The 21506-nt window shown below is 42.9% G+C and overlaps 2 protein-coding genes across 2 annotated transcripts in view; one reads left to right on the forward strand and one right to left on the reverse strand.

Annotated features, from left to right (window-relative positions):
* Nucleotides 1-21506, reverse strand: part of NDUFA9 (NADH:ubiquinone oxidoreductase subunit A9) — a 449537-nt gene that overhangs the window by 264182 nt on the left and 163849 nt on the right. The window lies entirely within an intron of this gene.
* FGF23 (fibroblast growth factor 23) lies at nucleotides 2424-12114 on the forward strand. The gene is made up of 3 exons (XM_012783140.3): nucleotides 2424-2759; nucleotides 8368-8471; nucleotides 9751-12114. The coding sequence occupies exons 1-3, from the start codon at nucleotides 2549-2551 to the stop codon at nucleotides 10186-10188; spliced, it is 753 nt and encodes a 250-aa protein (XP_012638594.1). The 5' UTR covers nucleotides 2424-2548; the 3' UTR covers nucleotides 10189-12114.

The raw sequence follows: 21506 nt of genomic DNA on the forward strand, positions 1-21506 counted from the left end.
TTTCGATCCAGCTGCCAAGCACTCAGGGCTCCTCTTGGAGGGAAGCCTTGGGGAATGGAGTAAGCTGGCACATAAATTCTTTTTCCTACAAAGCCCAGCTGAAGCTGCCAATCCCTCCAGGAACAGAGTGGATGACTGAATGGCCGTGGACTCACCCCGGGACACCTGCACTCCCTCCCCACCAGGCCTTGGCAGGTGTTGGGAACAGCTTTCCCTGTCCTGTATATGGGCTACCAAGCCCCTCAATTTTCTCCTTCCCTCAAAGCCTCCCTGGACCACAGCATCCACCCACCATGACCTCTTCCTTTTAGGAATGCCATTGGCATGTCTTACATGCCCCAGTCCTGTGGCTCCACTCACACAGTGCCTTGTGTTGAACAAAGTTTTTCACAGCTCAATTATATTTTAAGCCTCTGGAAGGTATATTTGTCCTGCTTTTTATTATTTCTATAACTCCCTCCTTTCCATCTCTCTTGCACAGAGAAGGTGCTCAGTAGCTGCTGATGGCCTCACAGTTACTTCCCATCTCTTCACCATCCCAACCAGAAGAGGAAATATGGGCCACATGATCCTGAGTGATTTGCACTTCAATTCTGAAAGCTAGCTATTTCTTCAATTAGCTAAGATGTGATACTATATTTATGAACCATTCTGTGGCCATTACTAAAGAAGACTGTTTTATACATATGCATTTAAATGTCATACATCTTCTATCCAACCCTGGGGAGACAGGTACCATGTATCCTGGAGAGATACCCTGGGCAAATGCCTGGGTTTACTGGAGAAAAACCGAGTGCTTTGCCTTACTGCCCCTCACCCTCATGGCTTTAACTCTAATGTGCTGTGTGGGTCTGAACATCTTGCAAAGTGCTTAGGAGGTCTGGAGTCAGATCTAGATTCAAATCCAGCTTCTTCCACATTAGCTGTCTGTCTTTGGGAAAGTTACTTAAACTGTATGCACCCGTGTCTTGGTCTATATAAAGGAAACACACCACCTCCTCAAAGGGTTATTCTGAAGATGGGATGAGTTTCTACAAGGAAAGCACTTAGAACAGTGAGTGGACTAGTAAGCTTTCTGTAAGTGTTAGCTGTCACTAGGATTCTTTGGAGAAGCAGGCTCCGGAGTCGGAAGACTTTATCCTAGCTCTGCCATTTAATTGCTTTGTGACTTTGGACATATGAAGCCCAAGATCTCTATTTCTTCATGTATGATATTAATATACTGATAATGCCTGTTGTGCCATCTCACAAAGTTACAGTGAGGTTTAAATGCGTTAATAGATGTGAAAATGCTTTATAAACTGCACAAAACTGTACGGGTGTAGAGGACTGAATGTCATCTTTTTGCCTGCACCTGGGTTTGCACAGGCCTTGCATTAGAGTTACTTTTTATCTGCCTCCTCCGTTGAGCTCCTTGAGCTCCTTGAGGCAGGAATCACATCCTGCTCTCTCCTACATCCACCGCGATTTCTAGCTCGAGGCCTGTACAAGACATGTCCTCCGTAATTGGGAAACTGGAAGCACAGCTGCCTGCTGGTGTGTTTCTCTGGTCTGTGCTTCCGCAGCTTGCTCCCCTGTGGGCAGGTGCGAGGACTGCCTTCCCCCATCAGGTGGAGCTCCCCAGAAGGCACTCCTGTGGGCAGCATCTACAACAGGCGTCCAGTCCCAGAGCTGGGCACCCACGTGTAGACACTAACTCTGGGGACACCCTGTCTTGGACACTGATCCCCGATGCTCCACCAGCAGCCTTCCCAGTCCTCACGAGATCTCTGACAAGCGCCCCTGCTACTGGAGAGACTGTCATTACCAGTTCAGTTGCTCCAGACAGTCCACACCAGAGAAACTGAGAAATGGAGCCTAGGCATTTTCCGTGACCTCCGGGCCTTGTTTTCTTTCTCCCCAAGACAGCAACTTGGGGTTTTGTGCCCCTGCTCCCAGCTCCCATATCTTTCATGGGGAGTGTCGGGGTGCTGCTTGTCTATGGTATCGAGCTTCAGGGTCGCACAGAGCAGGCACTGGGTAGGTCCTTGCTGACTGGGAGCTACAGAACTAAGGAAACCACAATGAGCAGACCCGACGATGGGAGATTAATTGCCTGGGAGTCAGTCGACTGCATGGCTGAAGCTGGATTTTTTGGGAACCGCTGGCTGCCTTCACATTTCCTGGTGGAAGTGGGACAGGTCAACAGACAACCCAGAGTCACAGATAACTTTTGCCCACACGTCATTCACTTTTTGGAGCGTTGGCTTGAAATTGAGGGGTGTGTGTGTCTGGAACCGACGTGCCTTCCGTGCGCCCGAGAGGTCTCAGAGGTTTTTGCACTTTCTTCAAATGGGCTGATTACAACAGAGAGGATGTGGACAGTACAGTTTTTCCTGTTTGATGTCACACTGCTACCCTTTAAAAGTCCAGGCGAAAAAGGAGGGAATCCAGCCTTGGATCCTCACACCGGCTACTTGCAAGGAAGAGGAGGAGGAAAAGGCCAGCCAGGCCGGCCGCGGGGGGAGTGTCCGGTTTCAGTGTCAGCACCAGCCATTCAGAGTGCGCGATGCTGGGGGCCTGCCTCAGGCTCTGGGTCTGTGCCCTGTGCAGTGTCTGCGGCGTGAGCGTCGTCAGAGCCTATCCCAACGCCTCCCCGCTGCTCGCCTCCAGCTGGGGTGGCCTGATCCACCTGTACACGGCCACGGCCAGGAACAGCTACCACCTGCAGATCCACAAGGACGGCCATGTGGACGGCACACCCCACCAGACCATCTACAGTGAGTAGGGGCTTCAGGCTGGGAAGAAAGGGGAATTGCCCTGGTGCCCATCCAGCGGGGCTGGGGAGGTTTCAGGGGAGACCAGAGGACTAGCCCAACCTCCTAGCGTCCTGCCCAGGAGCCACATAGCCTGTGTGTGCATGTGTGTACTTTAAACCTTAGGGGAAGATACTGTCACACCTTCCCCCAATAGTATTTACTGTTTTTTCTAAGCATGAATAATTTCCACCTCAACTAAAACCCTTCTTCCCACAATAGGGGCCTCTTTCCCTTTGGCCTGCCCAAGGACTCAAAAAAAGGCAGGGAGTCTAAGAGGAAAAGAAGCCAGATAGATCAGTAGACACTGGATTCTAACTCACAAACTTCAGACTGGGTTAACCAGGGAGGTTGTAAAGAAGATTCCTGGATCCTAAAAATGAGAATAGATGAACTCAAGGGCTCTTTCCAACCCTGAGTTTCTAGTATTCTGGCTTTGCAAAAATTCCCAGGAAAAATATATTGAAAGACACTGTCTAGGTATGCTGTCTCGGTGGGTCTGAGCACCTAGTGCACAATCCACCCACCAGGTCATATCCATGCATCCATCCCTCAGTCCAGCAGGTTTACTGGGTGCATCAGAGGTGCCAGTATGAGTTGGTGATTCTTCTCTGTGAAACTGAGAGGTGTCCAATCAGTAGCAAGTGGAGCTCGTTGGGAACTCAATGGGCAACATGAGACAACTGGAATGTTTTTAAAGATCAGGTTTGTAGAGAGGTGGATCACAATTCACAACTGTCAATCAGTAGCTATGATCCAAATGAGGAACCCTTTGTGTGCATCTCACAAGGGATAATGGGGTGGGATATGGGTTGATATTGAAAAAGACAGGGTCTCCTATTTTAGAAGAATATGTAAAAATGACTCTAAGGATACAGAAAAATGCAAAGTGATTCAATATATTTCAAAATAAAGGAATGAAAAAGTAATCACAATCTCTGACTAAAGATAACATTTTATAGGAATTATGACTTGTTCTTTATTATTGTAGTAAATTAACCAATTATTTTGCTGTGGCCAAGGCATTCATTCTTCTAGGAATCAAAGGTCCTTAAACCTGATAGCAAGCTGTATATGCGTATGCAAAGCTAACAGTTTAAACCTATTCATGAGTTCAATGGATGTTGACAGGAGACAGAAGGACAGAGAAAAATTATCTCTAAATATCAAACAGGTTCCAGAATTCAAGGTGATATAGCAGGACTTAGGAGCCAACACCTTGGAAGCCAAGTTTGAGTCTAGTGGCAAAAATCTGAAATCAGTCTAGATATACTTGAGGCAACCAAAGTGTCCTCATTTCATTCAGCAGATATTTCACAGGACCTACGGTGTGGCTGGCATCGTACAAAACTCTGTGACTGAAAGGGACGACACGGCTCTTCAAGGACCTCGTGTTCTGTTTTCCCTTCTCACCCAGCTCGTCAGATTTTCAGGAAATTCAATTTTGCACCTCTCATAGAGGGCCACCCTTACTTCCACTGCAAGATTATATGTGATTTAAAATTCAGGATAGCGGGTTATGGTGGGTAATTTTGATTCCTGTAGGCGGAAAGGGCAGATGCTTACACAACTTTCCTAGAGTCATGGGACCCTTCTGCTGAGAGGTGCTGTGGCAGGCTGGCCCTGTGGGCAGGGGGTGAGCCGAGCACAGCCTCTGCAGCCCGCAACACGTCAGCCCTTTTCCCTCGGGTGCCTCCGGCATCAGGCCCAGCCAGGGCTGTTCACTGAGCAGTAGCTGGAGTGAATTAAAATGACTGGGAAGCTGCAAGATACATGGAAACAATGTCAAGGTTTTTTTAATAGAAATGTGATTTTGCTTTGTCAGATGTAGGCACTAGCTAAGTGTTGTGTCTTTGTAAAGATAAATGCTAACAAGGGCGTGACTCAGGGTCAGAGTAGTGGGTGGGAAATCCACTTTCTCAGTTTATATAATCTTTTTGTACTGTTCAATCAGTGATGTATATTGATATTATCAAAAAAGCAAGAAAAAAATTATACATAAGATCAAAAGTTACTCGGAAGGAAAGGGAAACATTAATGCATTTAGATAGGAAGCACAGCTAATTAAAAGTCTGGTGAAGGACTTGCAATTACCTCGGCAATGAATGTAAAGCAATGCTTTACACTGATGTAAAAGTCTGAGGCTTTTTTTCCTCCTAATTAATTATGCTTTTCCGGTGAAATCTGATTCATTGGTTATTTTGCTGTTGTAAGTTCTTAAGAGTTGAGTACATAATTGATCTTCAGGTCACTGCACTGAACCAAATGAAATTACCTGTCTGTAAGATTCCACAGGCTCCCTTCAGACACACGGCGGACTCTTTACCCCTTCTTCACAATGTTACCTTTCTTTTGAGGAGCTTGACTTCTTCTGCCATCTTATTTATCATCCACTGGCTATGAGAATGGGACAGAGCAAATAATCTTCTACTTTCATATCAGAGGTTGAGTTGAAGTGAGAATTGGAAAAATTATTAGCATTTGGAAAGTGCTTTATGGTGAATAAGAACATTATCTCATTACATCCTCAAGATGACAAAATGAGGTGAATGTTTCTGCTATCCCCATTTTAAATACAAAAAAACAAAGATTAAAGAACTTAAATAACTGGCACACACAGGTAGTAAGTGACCTAGAGAACCCCAAATCTCATGCTCTTCCAAGGTCACATGCATAGAGATGCCACTGTCACTGAAGGCAAAGTCCTTTAAGCCTGCTTGCTCCAACAGGTAGAACAAGTGAGCAGACAGTGATTTGTTCCTTCCTTCTGCCAAATTCTCCCCCTTGAATCTGTGCAGATGTGAAAAGATGCCTTCTGAGACTGTAAAGGAAAGAAATCACCTCTCCTATAGGTTCTAAACTTCCACATCGGTTCATGTTGCTTTGATATGCGAGTCTGTGGCCTTCTAAGTAGCTGCTCATTGTTCCTCAGCAACTGCAGGGCGTTTCCTATTGGGACTGGCCCTGGGCAGCAGAAGTCGTGTGCCATACACACTGCCCACTCTGACCGCAAGCCTCAGGCCAGCATGACTGTCAAAAAGCAAGGGCTCAGCATAAGTAGCAGGTCAGAGCACGCAATATGGTGCTATCCATCTGCTCAACACTTTCAAGTGACTTTTATAATGATTATCCCATTGGATTCTCTTTTTTTTCCAGACAGAGTCTCACTCTGTTGCTGGGCTAGAGTGCTGTGTCATCAGCCTAGCTCACAGCAACCTCAAACTCCTGGGCTCAAGCGATGCTCCTGCCTCAGCCTTCCTAGTGGCTGGGACTACAGGCATGTGCCACCATGCCCGGCTGATTTTTCTATTTTTAGTAGAGACGAGGTCTTGCTCTTGCTCAGGCTGGTTTCAAACTCCTGAGCTCAAGGGATCCTCCTGCCTCGGCCACCCAAAGTGCTAGGATTACAGGCGTGAGCCACCACCCGGCCCCATTTGATTCTTACTGTCACCCTATGAAAGTAGGCAGCACAGCTATTATTATTCTCATTTCACAGATGAGGAAACTAAAGCTAAAGCAAGGAGTTGCCCAAGGCTACAAGGTTAGTAAGTGCTAGAAGTGGGAGCAGGATCCACGTCCCTGCATCCTGCTTCCATGTCTCTTCCCTGACCCCATCAGTGATTTGTCCTAAGCATGTATTGTGGCACTTGATGCTATCTCCTCATACTTGCAATGATTCGTGCTAGAGGCAGATCACAGGGTATGAGGAAGAAGATGTCACCGACCTGAGTTTCAGTCCTACCTTAGTTTCCTTGTCACTTAAATTGGGATGCTGCTACTACCAATGTTGTTACTAACAATACTAACAATGTATTAATAACAGTTGTTTTGAGAGTTTAAAAGATACAAAGTACTTATAGCACAACCACTCAAAAACAGTTACTAAATGTAATTTTTTCCCCAATTAGACTGAAAAGTTATCAGAATAGAAACTATTTCTTAAACATTCCTTATGTTTCTCTCAGGATTTACCACAGAATTTGCCATACAATTGAGACACATAGGCAGACACTATTTTGGAGAAATTTAAGCATCCTCTGCACCTCCCATACTCCACCCCACTTTGCAGAAGCTTCCTCCAATGTTAACCCTTAGCCAGACTTTGAGACAAATTAAGTTTTCTCTCTGGCTGTCTTCCTTTCTCTTCTTTCTGGGCTTGCCTCCACCCTCATTCCCTCTGCCCCACATCACTCCAGTTTCAGTCCCTACCATGATCCACATACAGCTAGTGTCTAATTATTGCCCACTTGCTGTCCTCTGAGGTCTCTGATTGAACCTACATGATGTAGGAGAGGAGCCTCAGGCTTTAAGTCACCCCACAAGGCTCCATCACTTGCCAGGCACGGACGTTGGGCCTTCACAGCCTCTCTGAGCTACATTCTCAGAAGGGGAAGTAGAATTCCCGCCTGGACTGCCTGCCTGGGGCCCGCGAGGTCAGACGAGGTGCACATGGAAATCCTGCAGTAGGCAAATGGAAGTGGCTGCAAAGACCTAAAGAAATTATTTTTAACAGAAAATGTCAGGTAACTAAGCAGTATTTAGGGCAGAAGTTTCGCTGAATTATCAGTCATATTACACCACTATATAGTCTAATCATGCCCTTGCAATACAAGAGAAGGCATGCAGCAAGCTGTTATCAATTATTTAAGGTGTAGGTTTTTCAGGCCCTTTTGGAGACTAGTTTTCTAGATGGGACACTGACAGACCATGAAAGATTGCACCTGTGGGGGGCGCCACCAACTGAGAAAAAAACAAAGAACTGAACCCAATAAGAAGAAAATTCCATTCACCATTGGTGTCTAGTCAACGTAAAAATACATATACCCTCTGTTCCTAAGTAGCTCACTTTGGAGAAGACACTGCATGTGTGCACTTAGCTGGACCAGGGTCAGTGAACAGAGGTGCAGGCATTGTGCTAAGGGCAACAAGAAGAAAGAACAATCAGTTCTGATGAGAGATGAGGAAAGTCTCCAGAGAGAGGGTGATGTCTGAGCTTCATCCTGAGGGGTGAGTGACATCAGTGAGCAGAGAAGGAAGTTCTGGACATATATGGGGTGTTGACTGATGAATCTGACTATTACACAGCCATCCAAGTGGAGGATCAGACTCTATGTACAAGCTGGATCCTTGAAAGACATCTCAATGTAGATTTTTAAATCACAAAAGCAGAAGGCTTAGAAGAATGTAGCCACAAACATTAATAGTTACTAGCAAAGCAAAGGGGAAACAAAGACAGTCCAGGTAGACAGAACCATGTACAGCACAGGTGAAAGAATGCCAGGAGTTCAGAGTGCCCCATGGGGGCCAGAGGATGAAGCAGGAGGCGAATGAGAGAGAGAGAGAGAGAGAGAGAGAGAGAGAGAGAGAGAGAGAGAGAGAGAGAGAGAGAGAGAGAGAAGGGGGTTTGTTAGAGGAAACTGAAGCCAAACAAGTAGAAGGGGAGAGTTATGTGAAGTCGTCACCACCCTTAGACTCAATCCTGGGAGGTTTCAGGAAGGTGGGTTTTCAGGAAGCACCTGAAGGTAGGAATTGGCTGTGCAAGGAGTTTTTGACCTGAATGGTTTCCCCACAGGTGCCTTGATGATCAGGTCAGAGGATGCTGGCTTTGTGGTGATCACAGGTGTGATGAGCAGAAGATACCTCTGCATGGATTTCAGAGGCAACATTTTTGGATCAGTGAGTTTCTCTTTTGTGTTGGTCGACATTTGCAAACAATTACCTAATTTCTCTGACAGAATATAGACTTTTTCCAGCTTAAAGATTCCATTTGCAGTATACCTCGATGATGTTTTCACCGAGTACTTTATTCGCCCTAAGTATGGAATGCTCAGGTTTACACAGTTGGTGGTGACCCCAGGCAGTCTGGCCGTAGAGCCCAGGCTCTCAGTCCCCAGTCTGCACCGCCCATTGGTACCCATTTTTCTGTCTAGCACCGGCCCTAGTGTATAGCTGCAGCGCCTCAAATCATGTAAATTCACGTTGTACAGTACATTAGAAAGGGTGAGACACCACTGGTTTCTTCTTGATTCTGTGACTAGCTGTGACCTTAGGCAAGTCCCCTCACTTCACCGAACTTGAGTTTCTTCTCTGGGAAAAAGTAAAGTGGAATGGACCACATGCCATGTGGAGCTCCCCCCAACGACAGATCTCTATTTAGTGACCTCTGCCCCAATTGTGATAGCTGGTCACTCGGATTGGTGAGCAAAGGGTTTCCCAAACTAAAGCCTGGCGACATATTCCAGAGAGTTTTGAGGTAGTGAAACAATAGGACTGCTCATCTCAGGAGTCTCTTACCACCAGACATACCCACTAGAAATTTCTCGAGAGCAGAGACTTTCTGTTTCCTCTTACTACGGAGTCCCAGCATCTACCATATATGTGTCTGGAACAGATAAATCTCTGTTGAACAAATACTGAAATATAGATAAATAAATAAATATCTGTCGAACACATCTAGGCATATAGATAGTCCTCAAATGTAAATTCTTCGTGGAGTTTGAGGTTTAAATGAAATAATATGCAAAGGCCTTGGTAGGCACTCAACACAAACCAGTACTGCAGCAGAGTGAGAACTCAAACCCGGCTCATCTGTTAGCAAAGTTCCTGTCTCGAATCCCCAAACGACGTTAACTCTCTGACGTCAGCACCCCACAAACTCCATCCCATGTCCTTTGTCCGGAGAAGGAGACAAACCCAGGCCAACTTTCAGCCAGAAGAGGGCTGGAACCGAGAGGGAGTGGGGGGAGGGCGCTGTGCCCTTGAAAGGCGCGCGCGGGGCCAGGTCTGAGGCCCGGTGGTGGCCACGCCTGAAAGGCCACATTCCTCGCCCGGGCAACTGCGACCCGTCAGTTGAACCACCTTTCCCCGGGAAGGGCCAACGGGGCGACGCGACACAGGCTAGCCCGGCCCGCGAGGGGTCGCCCCGCCGGCCCTCACCCGCGCTCTCGCCCTGCAGCATGTCTTCAGCGCGGAGAGCTGCAGGTTCAGACAGCGGACGCTGGAGAACGGCTTCGACGTGTACCAGTCGCCTCAGCACCACTTCCTGGTCAGCCTGGGCCGCGCCAAGCGGGCCTTCCTGCCGGGCGCGAACCCGCCGCCCTTCTCCCAGTTCCTGCCGCGGCGGAACGAGCTCCCGCTGCTGCTCTTCCACACGGCGCGGCCGCGGCGCCACACGCGCAGCGCCGAGGACGAGGAGCCCGACCCCCTCAGCGTGCTGAAGCCGCGGCCCCGCGTCACGCCGGCGCCCGCCTCCTGCTCGCAGGAGCTCCCGAGCGCCGAGGACGACAGCGCGGCGGCCCGCGACCCTCTGGGCGTGCTCCGCGGCGACAGGGTGAACGCACGCGCCGCGGGCGCCGGCCCCCGAAGGTGCCGCCCCTTCCCCAGGTACATTTAGGGAGCCCGAAAGGAACCTCCTTCACCAGTCTGTCTTCCAGCAAACCAAACCGTCGTCACGGGGCGGCCGCCTTCACACGCCAGGAAGGGAGAGTGGGGTGGCCGTGGCAGTAGCCGCTCCTCTCTGCTCCCCTCCCCAGGACGCCCCCTGAGCGTCAACCTGCGGGGCCAGAGTAGCTGGGTTTCACCGCCTTCCTCACCCGCATATACCGCTGTCCTGAATAAGAAACCCAGCGTGTAAACTACCAATTTCCCCTTCAGTAAGGGGGAAAGAAGGGATCCTCCCTCCCGCCCCCCGCCAGATTTCTCTTCTCTGTGCCTGTCTTCTTAGTCAGCTTAGCATTAAGCAAAAGCAGTGGGCTGGGGACTCACTGCTTGGAATGGGAAGCGGCAGTCCCAGAAGCCTCTCCACTGCCCCCTGCATCGTCGCGTGCTGGGATCCTGGGGGCAGGTGCGTTTGCAACCTTGACATTAACAGCTGAACTGGGCCGAGCAGATGAGGACGCCTTTGTTCTTCCTGGATTATCTCTGGGGAAGAGCTGTCAAAAAAGACTGGTGGTCGCTGGTCAAAACTTGACCCCTAGACTGCTGGGTGAACTAGGGCAGAATTGGGCTGGAACACTCACCTCCCCACCAGGGACACCCTTTGCCTGCCTCTCTCCCTCTGTGCAGTGGAGCCAGAGGGCTGAGATGGACCTGCTCTGTGCCCAAGTGGCTCATGATATGGCCTTGCCTCTTGTCTCCATCTTTGGTTTTAGTGAATTTGGCCTGAGGAATGGAGTTTGTATCAGCTCATGAAAATCTACCCTGCTTTTCAAAATATAGATAAATTCAGACTCTCCTAAGAGGCATTTAATTAAGCCTCTACTTCCAGGTTGAGTAGTTATCCATTCCAGAAAATTACAAAAATGTGACTGGGGAGAGGGGCCTTGAGACACTGGGACTGCTCTGGGTTAGATTTTCTGTGGACTGAAAAATTGTGTCCTTTTCCCTAAGTGAAATGGCATCAAGGACTCAGGGGAAAAGGAAGTCCACTAACCAGGGTACAAGCTGTAGGAGTTATGAAAGGAACACTGTCAGGCTCTTGACCATGGTCTCATTAGTGCTCTGTAGCAGTGGCTATGGGATTAGTTTAAACACTTCTAGGCTGACACATCTATGTGAATTTCCACTTGGACATTCTTGGGGCATTAAATGAAGACAGTCACAGAAGCCCCAGTGCCACCCTGCGGGAAACAAAGCCTCACTTAGCAAACAGCTGAGAAGGCCAGGCAGGTGGGACTGATGTGAGCCCTCATCCTAGCTGTACCCCATTACTGCGATTCTTCCCACAAGGGCCCCTCTTTTCCTACTTCTATTTGAATGACCACCTGAAGAGCAGAATCTTAACCAGCAAAGTAGATTCAAACAACAGCTTCTTCCCAGTCACCTTTTTCTTAAATGCCATCATGTACCAAACCACCTTAAAAATTGATGCATTCTTTTTAGTTATCAGAGAAACATTGAACAAGGTTTTAAGCTGAACTTGAAGGGCCAGTTTATATTCCGAAGCACTAAAACTATGTATAACAGTTTATAGCTATACATGGCAAATATTTTCTTTAATAGTTTTCATTTCCTGTCAGGGATATTGTCCTATATAACAGCTATTGGAGGCTCCTCAATACTGTTGACTAGATGAAAAATCCCAGAAGGACCTTGTTAGAAAACTGGTTGTAATCTCACGGATATAACACCACCATAGGGTTTTTCTTTTTAACAGAGCCAAAGGAGCCCCACAATTTCTTATGTCCCTTAGCATGTGGCAATATTTATTTATTTATTTGGAAGATTTTGCCTATCATTCTATATTTATAGATATGTATAAAAATGTAACCCCACCTTCTTCCTTTCTTTTTAAAAGAAAAATAAACTTTATCTCATCTTCTGTTAGCTGCTTCTTTTTGTATTGCTACACAAAAACATGTCAGAATATGAGAGCAAAAGGCATTATGGGAGGGGAACACTGGGAAAATATAGACAAGGCAAAATTGAAAAAAGATATCAAAATCTTACTATTCAAAGGTTTCATTCATAAGCAGACTCAATAATTTTAATTCATCTAGACAGAATTATTAAAAACAAGGAAATTTTTATCAATATTGGATTTCTGATTACTCTAGCCCTAAAGTGTTTCCTTCAAAGAGAGAAATTTTTTTATTTGAAAAATACACATTGGCACAACCACATCCATATCTTAGTAAATAGATGTTATGTACTTAACACTTACAGGGTTCCTGCCCTGTAAACATTGAGAGCAGAATACCAAGACAATGAATCTACATGCCTTCTCCTTCTGAGGCTGGTGTTCCCAGAATTCCTTCTTTAATCTCCATCTGGCTACCAAAACACAGGAAGCAAAGATGCTTATTACACATTCACATTTCTCTGTATTCAAATTCCCATCAGCATATGCCTATAGTTTTTCATTACCTGACTTGAGCCATCAGTTTCACCCTTTTAACAAGTAATGTATCAGACTTGTGTGTGGGGGGGGGAAGGGCATTTATTGAAACCTTAAAATCTATACCCCCATAATATGCCGAAATAAAAAAAAGAGAAAAAAAACAAGTAAAAGAGCTTAGTATAGAGTTCACCATTTTGGTTAGTGTTCAAATTACCTTCTGGCAAATCTACAAAGGGAGTATGTCCTTTTCAAGAGTTTGAAAATCAAAGTCCTCCACAGGATAGAGAAGAGTAAGGGAGAGCCATTGGGACAGATACAGAAGCACAGGTCAAAATGCTTTCTTTTTTTGGTCACACTAAACAGATTTATCCAAGGTAGGTTAGTATTTTTTCAAAAGTTCATATTTCAGAAACAAAAGGCAGGTGGGACCAGTGATTCCTAATTTTGTTTCTGGCCCACAGGACACGAAAACCCATAGCGATGAAGCAGCACTAAAATAATCACTGGGGATAAACAGGCCTTCATCCCCCTGTATTACCAGGAGGATTAAACATTGAAGAGGAAAAAAGATACACTGTGGAAGTTTCCCTTCACAGGCTGGATGAGTTTCTTTCTCTTTCCATAGAAGTACACTCCCTGACTAAAGAAAGGAAAACTAAAGCTTTTAACACATACACAAAAATAATGAAGTGAGGATGGAAGAGGGTAAGGGGAAAAAATGAGAATATGTCGCCTGTGTGTGGACACATGTGTAGTCAATTTTATGATACACTGTACACATGTAGCTGCTAGAAGCTTCAGTGACCCAGCCACAGAGTTTCTAGTAAAGTCCAACCTTTATCTTGTCTACATAATTATAAATCCTTGCTGAACAAAGATATCATTATAACACTTTCACATATGTGTATATTTACTGTTTATATAGAACTTTTATATCTTAACTCATTTAACACTTAAAACCACATAGCTTCCACTTCCAGCTATGACAGAATAACCAATACTAGATTTGCCTTTTTGCCAAAATATAAATCAGAACATAATATATGAGGCAGTTGTTTTCAGGAATGGAGTAGTACAGGAATATCATCCTTGGCAAAAAGAAGCTCACCAGTTAAGTCCCATGATCATCCCAGCTTTCTGCCTTACCAGTGCTGATAGCCACAGAACAGGGAGCAATCTCACTGAGCTGAGAGAGCAGCTGGACTTTCTAGGGAAAGGCAGCTGAGAAGAGGGAGCTGTGAAAAGGGGAGATTTCAGACATCTATGTGAGCATTCACTGCAGGGCTTCGGCCAAAGACTGGGCAGCACAGGCACAGGGAAAGATTCAGTAAGTCCCAACAAAGATCACCTGCTAGGGCACTAGGAGATGGACAGTGAGTGATACCAGAGGTCAGTGCTGACAAACACTGGAAAACCAACCAAGCCAGGGTGAAGAGACCTTACTAAGGGCATCAGCATTTAAAAGGCTGCGTCTTATAGGTAAGGACTAAGCCCCAGAGAAAGACAGTACATGCTAAGACTAAATTCAAAACTGAAATAGACTTGCTTTAAGAGGGAATTATGCCAATTCTGACAAAACTACAAGGATCTTCTGATAATTTAACTGCCTGCCAGAACAAAACTCAACATTTTTTAAAGGAAGATGGCATGATCCAGACTCAATACGTGGCATCATCTACAATCAGTAACAATAAAATAACCGGACATCAGAAAAAAAGTTGAAGAATAAGAAATATTGGAAGATCAAAGAACAAATCAAAAGTAAAGTTAGAAAATATGTTTAAATGATAATGAAAACAACATACCAAAATTTGTGGTATGCAGCAAAAGTAGAGCTTATAAGGAACTCTATATTGTAAAAGCTTATGTATACAAAGAAAGAAGGCTAAAATCAATCTAGGTTTTTTTCTTTAAGACTCTAGGGGGAAAAATAAAAATTAGGTTCTTAATAAGTAGACAGAAATTATTAACTTTAAGAGCAGAAATGAATGAATTAGACAACAAACAACATTAGGTTGGTTTCAAGAAAAAATTAATACAACTCAAAAATCCCTAGCCAAGAATGTTAAAAAAAAGAAAACACAAAATACCAATGTGAAGAATAAGAGAGGGGATATCACCACAGATTCTGCAGAAATTAAAAAGATAATGAGTGACCATTAAAAATAACTTCATGAGCCGGGCGCGGTGGCTCACGCCTGTAATCCTAGCTCTCTGGGAGGCTGAGGCGGGTGGATTGCTGGAGGTCAGGAGTTCGAAACCAGCCTGAGCAAGAGCGAGACCCCGTCTCTATTATAAATACAAAGAAATTAATTGGCCAAATAATATATATAGAAAAAATTAGCCGGGCATGGTGGCGCATGCCTGTAGTCCCAGCTACTTGGGAGGCTGAGGCAGAAGGATTGCTTGAGCCAGGAGATTGAGGTTGCTGTGAGCTAGGCTGACGCCATGGCACTCACTCTAGCCTGGGCGACAAAGCGAGACTCTGTCTCAAAAAAAAAAAAAAAAAAAAAAAAAAAACCTCATGACAACATATATATTTTTAATTTCAGGATATTGTGGGGGTACAAACATTTTGGTTACATGTAATACCTTTGCTTCTCCCAAGCCAGAGCTACAACGGTGCCCTTCCTTCTCCCCATACAGTGTATTCCACCTCCATTAGTTATAAATTTGCCCTCTCCAACCTCCCGACCTGACTGGCACCCAATGAATATTACTACCATGTGAGCACCTTAGTGTTGATTAGTTAGTACCAATTTGATGGTGAGTACATGTGGTGCTCGTTCTTCCATTCTTGTGATACTTCACTTCAAAGAAAGGGCTCAAGCTCTAACCAGGATAATATAAGAGGTGCTAGTTCACATTGTTTTCTGTGGCTAAGTAGTACTTCATGGTATACATATATCACATTATATTAATCCACTCACATATTGATGGGCACTTGGATTGTTTCCACATCTTTGCAATTGTGAATTGTGCTGCCATAAACATTCGAGTGCAGATGTCTTTTTTTCCTCTGGGTAGATGCCTAGTAGTGGGATTGCTGGATCAAATGGCATCTCTATTTTTTTTGTTGTTGTGGTTAATCATTTTTTAAAATTTCAGCATATTATGGGGGTACAAATGTTAAAGTTACATATATTGCCCTTGCTCCCCCACTCCCCTCAAGTCAGAGCTTCAAGTCTCCAAATTACTTTCCACAAGGGTTGTACTAATTTGCAGTCCCACCAGCAGTGTAAGAGTGTTCCTAATCTCTCTATATCCATGCCAGCATTTGTTCTTTTGGGACTTTTTGATAAATGTATGGCAATAAATATGACAACTTCAGTGAAAGGGATAAATTACTTGAAAAATCTAAACTTACAAAAACTGACACAAGATGACACATAAAATTTGAATAGTCCCATATCTATTTAAAAAGTTAAATTAATTATCAAAAAATTCCCACAAAGACAATTCTAGGTTCAAATGGTCTCACTAACAAATTCTATTGAACATTTCAAATAAAAGCAATCCTACCCAAACTTTTCCAGAGTATTATCTCCTAACTTGTTTTATAATGACAGAATGACTTTGACTTCACAACTTGACAAGGAAATTGTGAAAAAGAAAACTACAACTACAAACTAATAATCATTGTGAACATAGATACAAAAACCCTTAACAAAATACAGTAAACCAAATCCAACAATATATAAAAATTATAATAATACATTATGACCAAGTAGGGTTTATCCCAGCTATGAAATGTTGGTTTAACATTTAAAAATCCTATTAACAAAATAAAGGAGAAAAAAATCATATAAGATGCAGGAAAATATTAGATAAAATTTAATACCAATTTATGACAAAAACTCTCAGGAGACCAGGGATGTAAGACAACGTCATCTGATAAAGTCCTTCAATGAAAAACCTGCAACGAACATCATATCTAAGATAGTTTACCATCCTGATCTTAAGTTAGGCCCAAGGCAAAAACATTTTCTTTCATTATGGATTGAGTATCCCTTATCTGAAATGCTTGAGACCAGAAGTGTGTTGGATTTCAGACTTTTTAGGATTTTGGAATATTTGCATCTATACTGTATCATGAGATATTTTGGGGATGAGACCCAAGTCTAAACATGAAATTCATTTATGTTTCATATACACATTATGCACATAGCATGGAGGTAATTTTATATAATATTCTAAATAATTTTGTGCATGAAACAAAGTTTACGTACATTGAACCATCAAAAAGCAAAGGTGTCACTACCTCATGTCAGCATTCAAAAAGCTTTTAGTTTTGGAGCATTTCCTATTTAAGATTTTTGGATTAACCTGTCCCTCTATTTAATTGTACCAGAGGTCCTAAGCAGTGCAACAAAGCAAGAAACAAATGGAATACAAATATAAAAATGTCCCTATTTTGAGATGACATGATTATCTATGTAGAAAACCCTAAGAAATCTACAAAGCAACTACAACAACTAAACTAAAAATAATATGTAAATTTAGCAAGATCAATATATATAAAAATAGGTTGAATGTTATGTACCAGCAGCAAACAACTGTAAAATAAAATTTTAAATGGAAATATAAAAATTCTATTCATAACAAGGTCAGAAAAATAAAATACTTAAGGACAAACAAAAATACAAAATAATGAGGGACATTGCTGTAACAAATGAGTACCACGTTAAAAAAATAATTAGGGACAAATTTAACAAAATACATAAATATTATAAAACATTGCTGAGAAAAATTAAAGTTATAAATAAATGGAGAGAGACACTGTGCTCCTAATTTGGAAGACTCAATACTGTAAATATGTCAAGCACAGTCTCAGTGGGCTTTTTCATAGAAATGGACAAGCTGATTTAAAAATGTATACAGAACAAGAGAATCTAACTGTATTACAAACATATAAAACAACTTCACTGGGGTTGTGGGGCAAAGGTCTGAGCTAAGTCATTTTGGAAATGAGTGGTGTCTATAAGAGTAAAGGCAAAAGGAACTGCATATGCTCTCGTTAATGAATCCACATGGTCGCATAGAGAAATACTTGTAGATACATACACATACATGGATTAGTACGCAAGCATATTTGTCCTTGCCCTGTCAGCTGAGAAAGCCTAAAAGAAACAATACCCCAATGGCAACAAGCATACCTAGCACCCAAATTTTTGTTTTTAATACCATTGTCCAATAATAAAAGGAAGCACAGCTCCTTGGAGAAATGGCTGCTTCCAGGAATGTGACATGAAATATGTAATAGGATCCTGGAGTGTCTGGTACCGCCTAAAAGCAAGGAAGTGTTAGGAAACCAAGCCAAGTTGATGGGGACATGTCAAAGGGACACAGAGCCAACTGAAAGAGCCCCCAGTGGCTAAACCTGGAGAAATTTGAGCAACAACAACAACAAAAGTAGTATGGGACTATAACCCAGAGTATAAAGTAACTATTCATGAGTCCAAAATGACATAAATAAATGGTTAAATAAGGGAATAAAAAGTAAATCATCTCTGTAGAATTAAAATAACATGTAGATACTCTATCCTCAAAAAGAAAGAGCATAAATTCACACTCCTTGTGTGCACACAGCAACTTCTTTCCCAGAGCACAGTATGGAAAGGTGGGGAAAAAATAACTTAATAGCAGAGAAACCTGACAATCACTACCTTAGCCAGGTGCCCAAGGACAAACACAATGGTAAATCAGTCTTATGAAAATCAATAACTTCTTATTTTAAAAAAACATTAAAAATTATGAAATAAAATTATATTTTATGATAAATATATGGACTGGAGTAAAATTATATATAACTATATATGTGTGTATGGATATACACATATACATATATACACACAGCTAAGGACTTCTATATCCAAAATATATAAAGAACTCTTATAACTCAACAATAAAAAGACAACACAATTTTTTAATGGGCATTTCACAAAGGAAGGTATATAAATAACCAATAAGTACTGTATATTAAAAAGTGCTCCACATCATTAGTTAAAAGGAAATAAAAGTTAAAACTGTATGTAGAATGGCTAAAATTAATAAGACTGACATCATCAATGTTGGTAAGGATGTGGAACACCCAGAACTCATGGTTGGTGAGCATAAAAAAGTACAACCATTGTGGGAAAAGGTCTGGTACGTTTCTCGTAAAACTAAACATACACTCACCCTGTAACTCAGCAATTCTACTTTTAAGATTACTTACCCAAGAGAAGTGAAACATATGCTCACAAAAAGTCTTACAAAAAAAATTCATAGATTTATTCATAATAGACCTAAACAGGAAACACTTAATGTGTTCAATGGAAGACTAAACAAACTGTGGCATATTTATGCATTGGAATTCAATGCAGTAATAATAAGGAATGCCAAATTAGCAATGAGCATTCCTAGCAACCAGATTTTGGTTTCTAATTGTCACGTCTACCAAGGCTCTTTCATTTCATTCTGAAAACCTAGGGCTCTTTGGAGAAAAAGCTGATGCTGGGGCTGGGGAAGAATGAGATGAGCCTGGAATATCCTGTTGCACCAGAAAGTAAGGAAGTGCTTACAGGATGATGGGACTATGTCAACAGAACATGAGAGACAGCCTGAGAGGGTTCCCAAAGGACAAATGTGGGACAATGTAAGCATAAAATAAATGACGACAGTATTGTATTATAAGCAACTGAATAAGAACCTCTGAGTTCATACTGACATAAATAAGCAGGGTAGAAGCGACAGCTCTCTTAGTGTAGAATGCCAGCTAATAAACACGGAAGCAAAAACAGAATCAGAAAATAATTAATGGAGGCCAAGAAGGTGAGTGTAATTTTAATAAGGAACCAGATAAATACTAATTTTACTGTGGACAGACTAACAGATAGATACAACACCATGTGCCTCCTGACATGACCCAAGCACAGACACATCCTTTCTGGAGTGCTTCTGACAAAAATATACAGTCTAAATCTAATAATGCAATACAAGAATTGGCCTATTTTTTTTTTATAACAAGGTCAAGAAAGACACAGTATGGATTAAAGCAGCATGAAGAGACCTAACAACTAAATACAACACATGGTCCTGAATTGGATCCTAGACTCAGAAAAACAAAATAACCACAATGAATATCAATGGAACAGCTGACCAAATTTAAATATGGTGTATGGATTAGGTAATAGATAATATCAATGTCAAATTCCCCGACTTTGATGTTTATTCTGTGTTATACATAAGAACCATCCTTGATCTTAGGAAATGCACACTGAAATTTTGCAGGGGGAAAGAGTATGATGTGTCTGGATTATTCTTAAATGAATCAGTCAGGGTAAGGGGGGGAGAGGGAGGGAGAGGAAGTGAGCATAAGCCCAAATGACAAATTTGGCAAATGGGGCAAAATGTAAGCAAGTGGTGAATGTGGGTAAAGGGTATACAGGAGTTCCACGTACTTTTCTTGCAACTTTTCTGTAGGTTTGATGTATCAAAAATAAAAGGTTACCAAAACACATGCACATACACACATTATTGTAATTATTCTCTAATATGGGGATACAGCAGCTTGGGGATATTGAGAGACTTGATCAGCCACAAAATTATTAAGAGCCAGGCCTTGAACTTGAATCTAGGCCTTCTGACAACAGATCTTTTCAGTGTCACTGCCTTGTCTCATTAGACATTAGGCAATGAACAAATTACCCACATAGGCCATACTGTTGAACAATAAACCAACTGACTGAAGACTGGGGTGGGGGGGTTGGGGAGGGGCTCTGAAGTTTTTTAGGCACTGGTAGTTAGTTACCTGTTAGGATGATCTACTTGGCCATTCTGTTTTAAGTGAAAGGAATTGATATCCTAATATACTTTAATTCAAAAGCTATACTTCCAAACTGATGGGGACCCAAAGGAAGATGGGTGGAAACCATCATTTGGATAATTCAAGAAAATTTTACAGGAGCCACATTCAGTATCCAGGCAGGCGAGTGCTCTGTCTGACTCTAGATGCACCGCCTAGAAGCACCGCTCTGCTGAATACTTCTTTCCCTCCCATCTCCTGTGCCTGTGCTTAATGGGGGCTGATAATTCTGCCTAAGCGTATTCACCTAGGATGATCTATTTCAGTTAGGCTACGACTCACTTTAATACAGAAGAGATAAACATAACAGAAGCATTTAACTTACACAAATACAATTATGTGTAAATGTATTTATTTATTTTTAATTTTTTTGAGACAGAATTTCACTCTGTCACCCCCAAGTAGAGTGCAGTGGCATCATCATAGCTTGCTGCAACCTCAAACTCCTGGGCTCAAGCAATCCTCCTGCCTCAGCCTCCCTTGTAGCTGGGACTACTGGCACACGTCACTGCTCCTGGCTAATTTTTTCTATGTATAGTAGAGATGGGGTCTCACTCTTTGCTCACGCTGGTCTCAAACTCCTAAGCTCAAGCAATTCTCCCACCTCGGCCTCCCAGAGTGCTAGGATTACAGGCGTGAGCCACTGCACCCAGCCCAATGTATAAATGTAAATACATGGAAGGATACGTAATACAAAATAAACATTTATCTATCCTAAATGGTACGGACAAATACTGCATCTCCTGCACAGGCCTGAGCCACAGGATGAACATGAGATGAAGACATGAACGTACTGTCCTCTCCGTATACCTGACTTTATGTGCTTCCCCTAACGTGAGCATGTCACTGCTTAGTAATGACATGGCCCTTACAGAAACTAGTCCAAAGAAAGATGTTAGGCAACGTATGTTTTTCACAAGAAAGTTTACGTTAAAAAGTGATAAAGGGGAATCTGCATCCAAAAGTGAAGATATTGAATACGAGCAATTATCCATTAAAAAAAGAAGAAAATGAAGACGAGTAGAAG

This window comes from Microcebus murinus, chromosome 10 (assembly GCF_040939455.1).
Source record: "Microcebus murinus isolate Inina chromosome 10, M.murinus_Inina_mat1.0, whole genome shotgun sequence".
NCBI lineage: Eukaryota > Metazoa > Chordata > Mammalia > Primates > Cheirogaleidae > Microcebus > Microcebus murinus.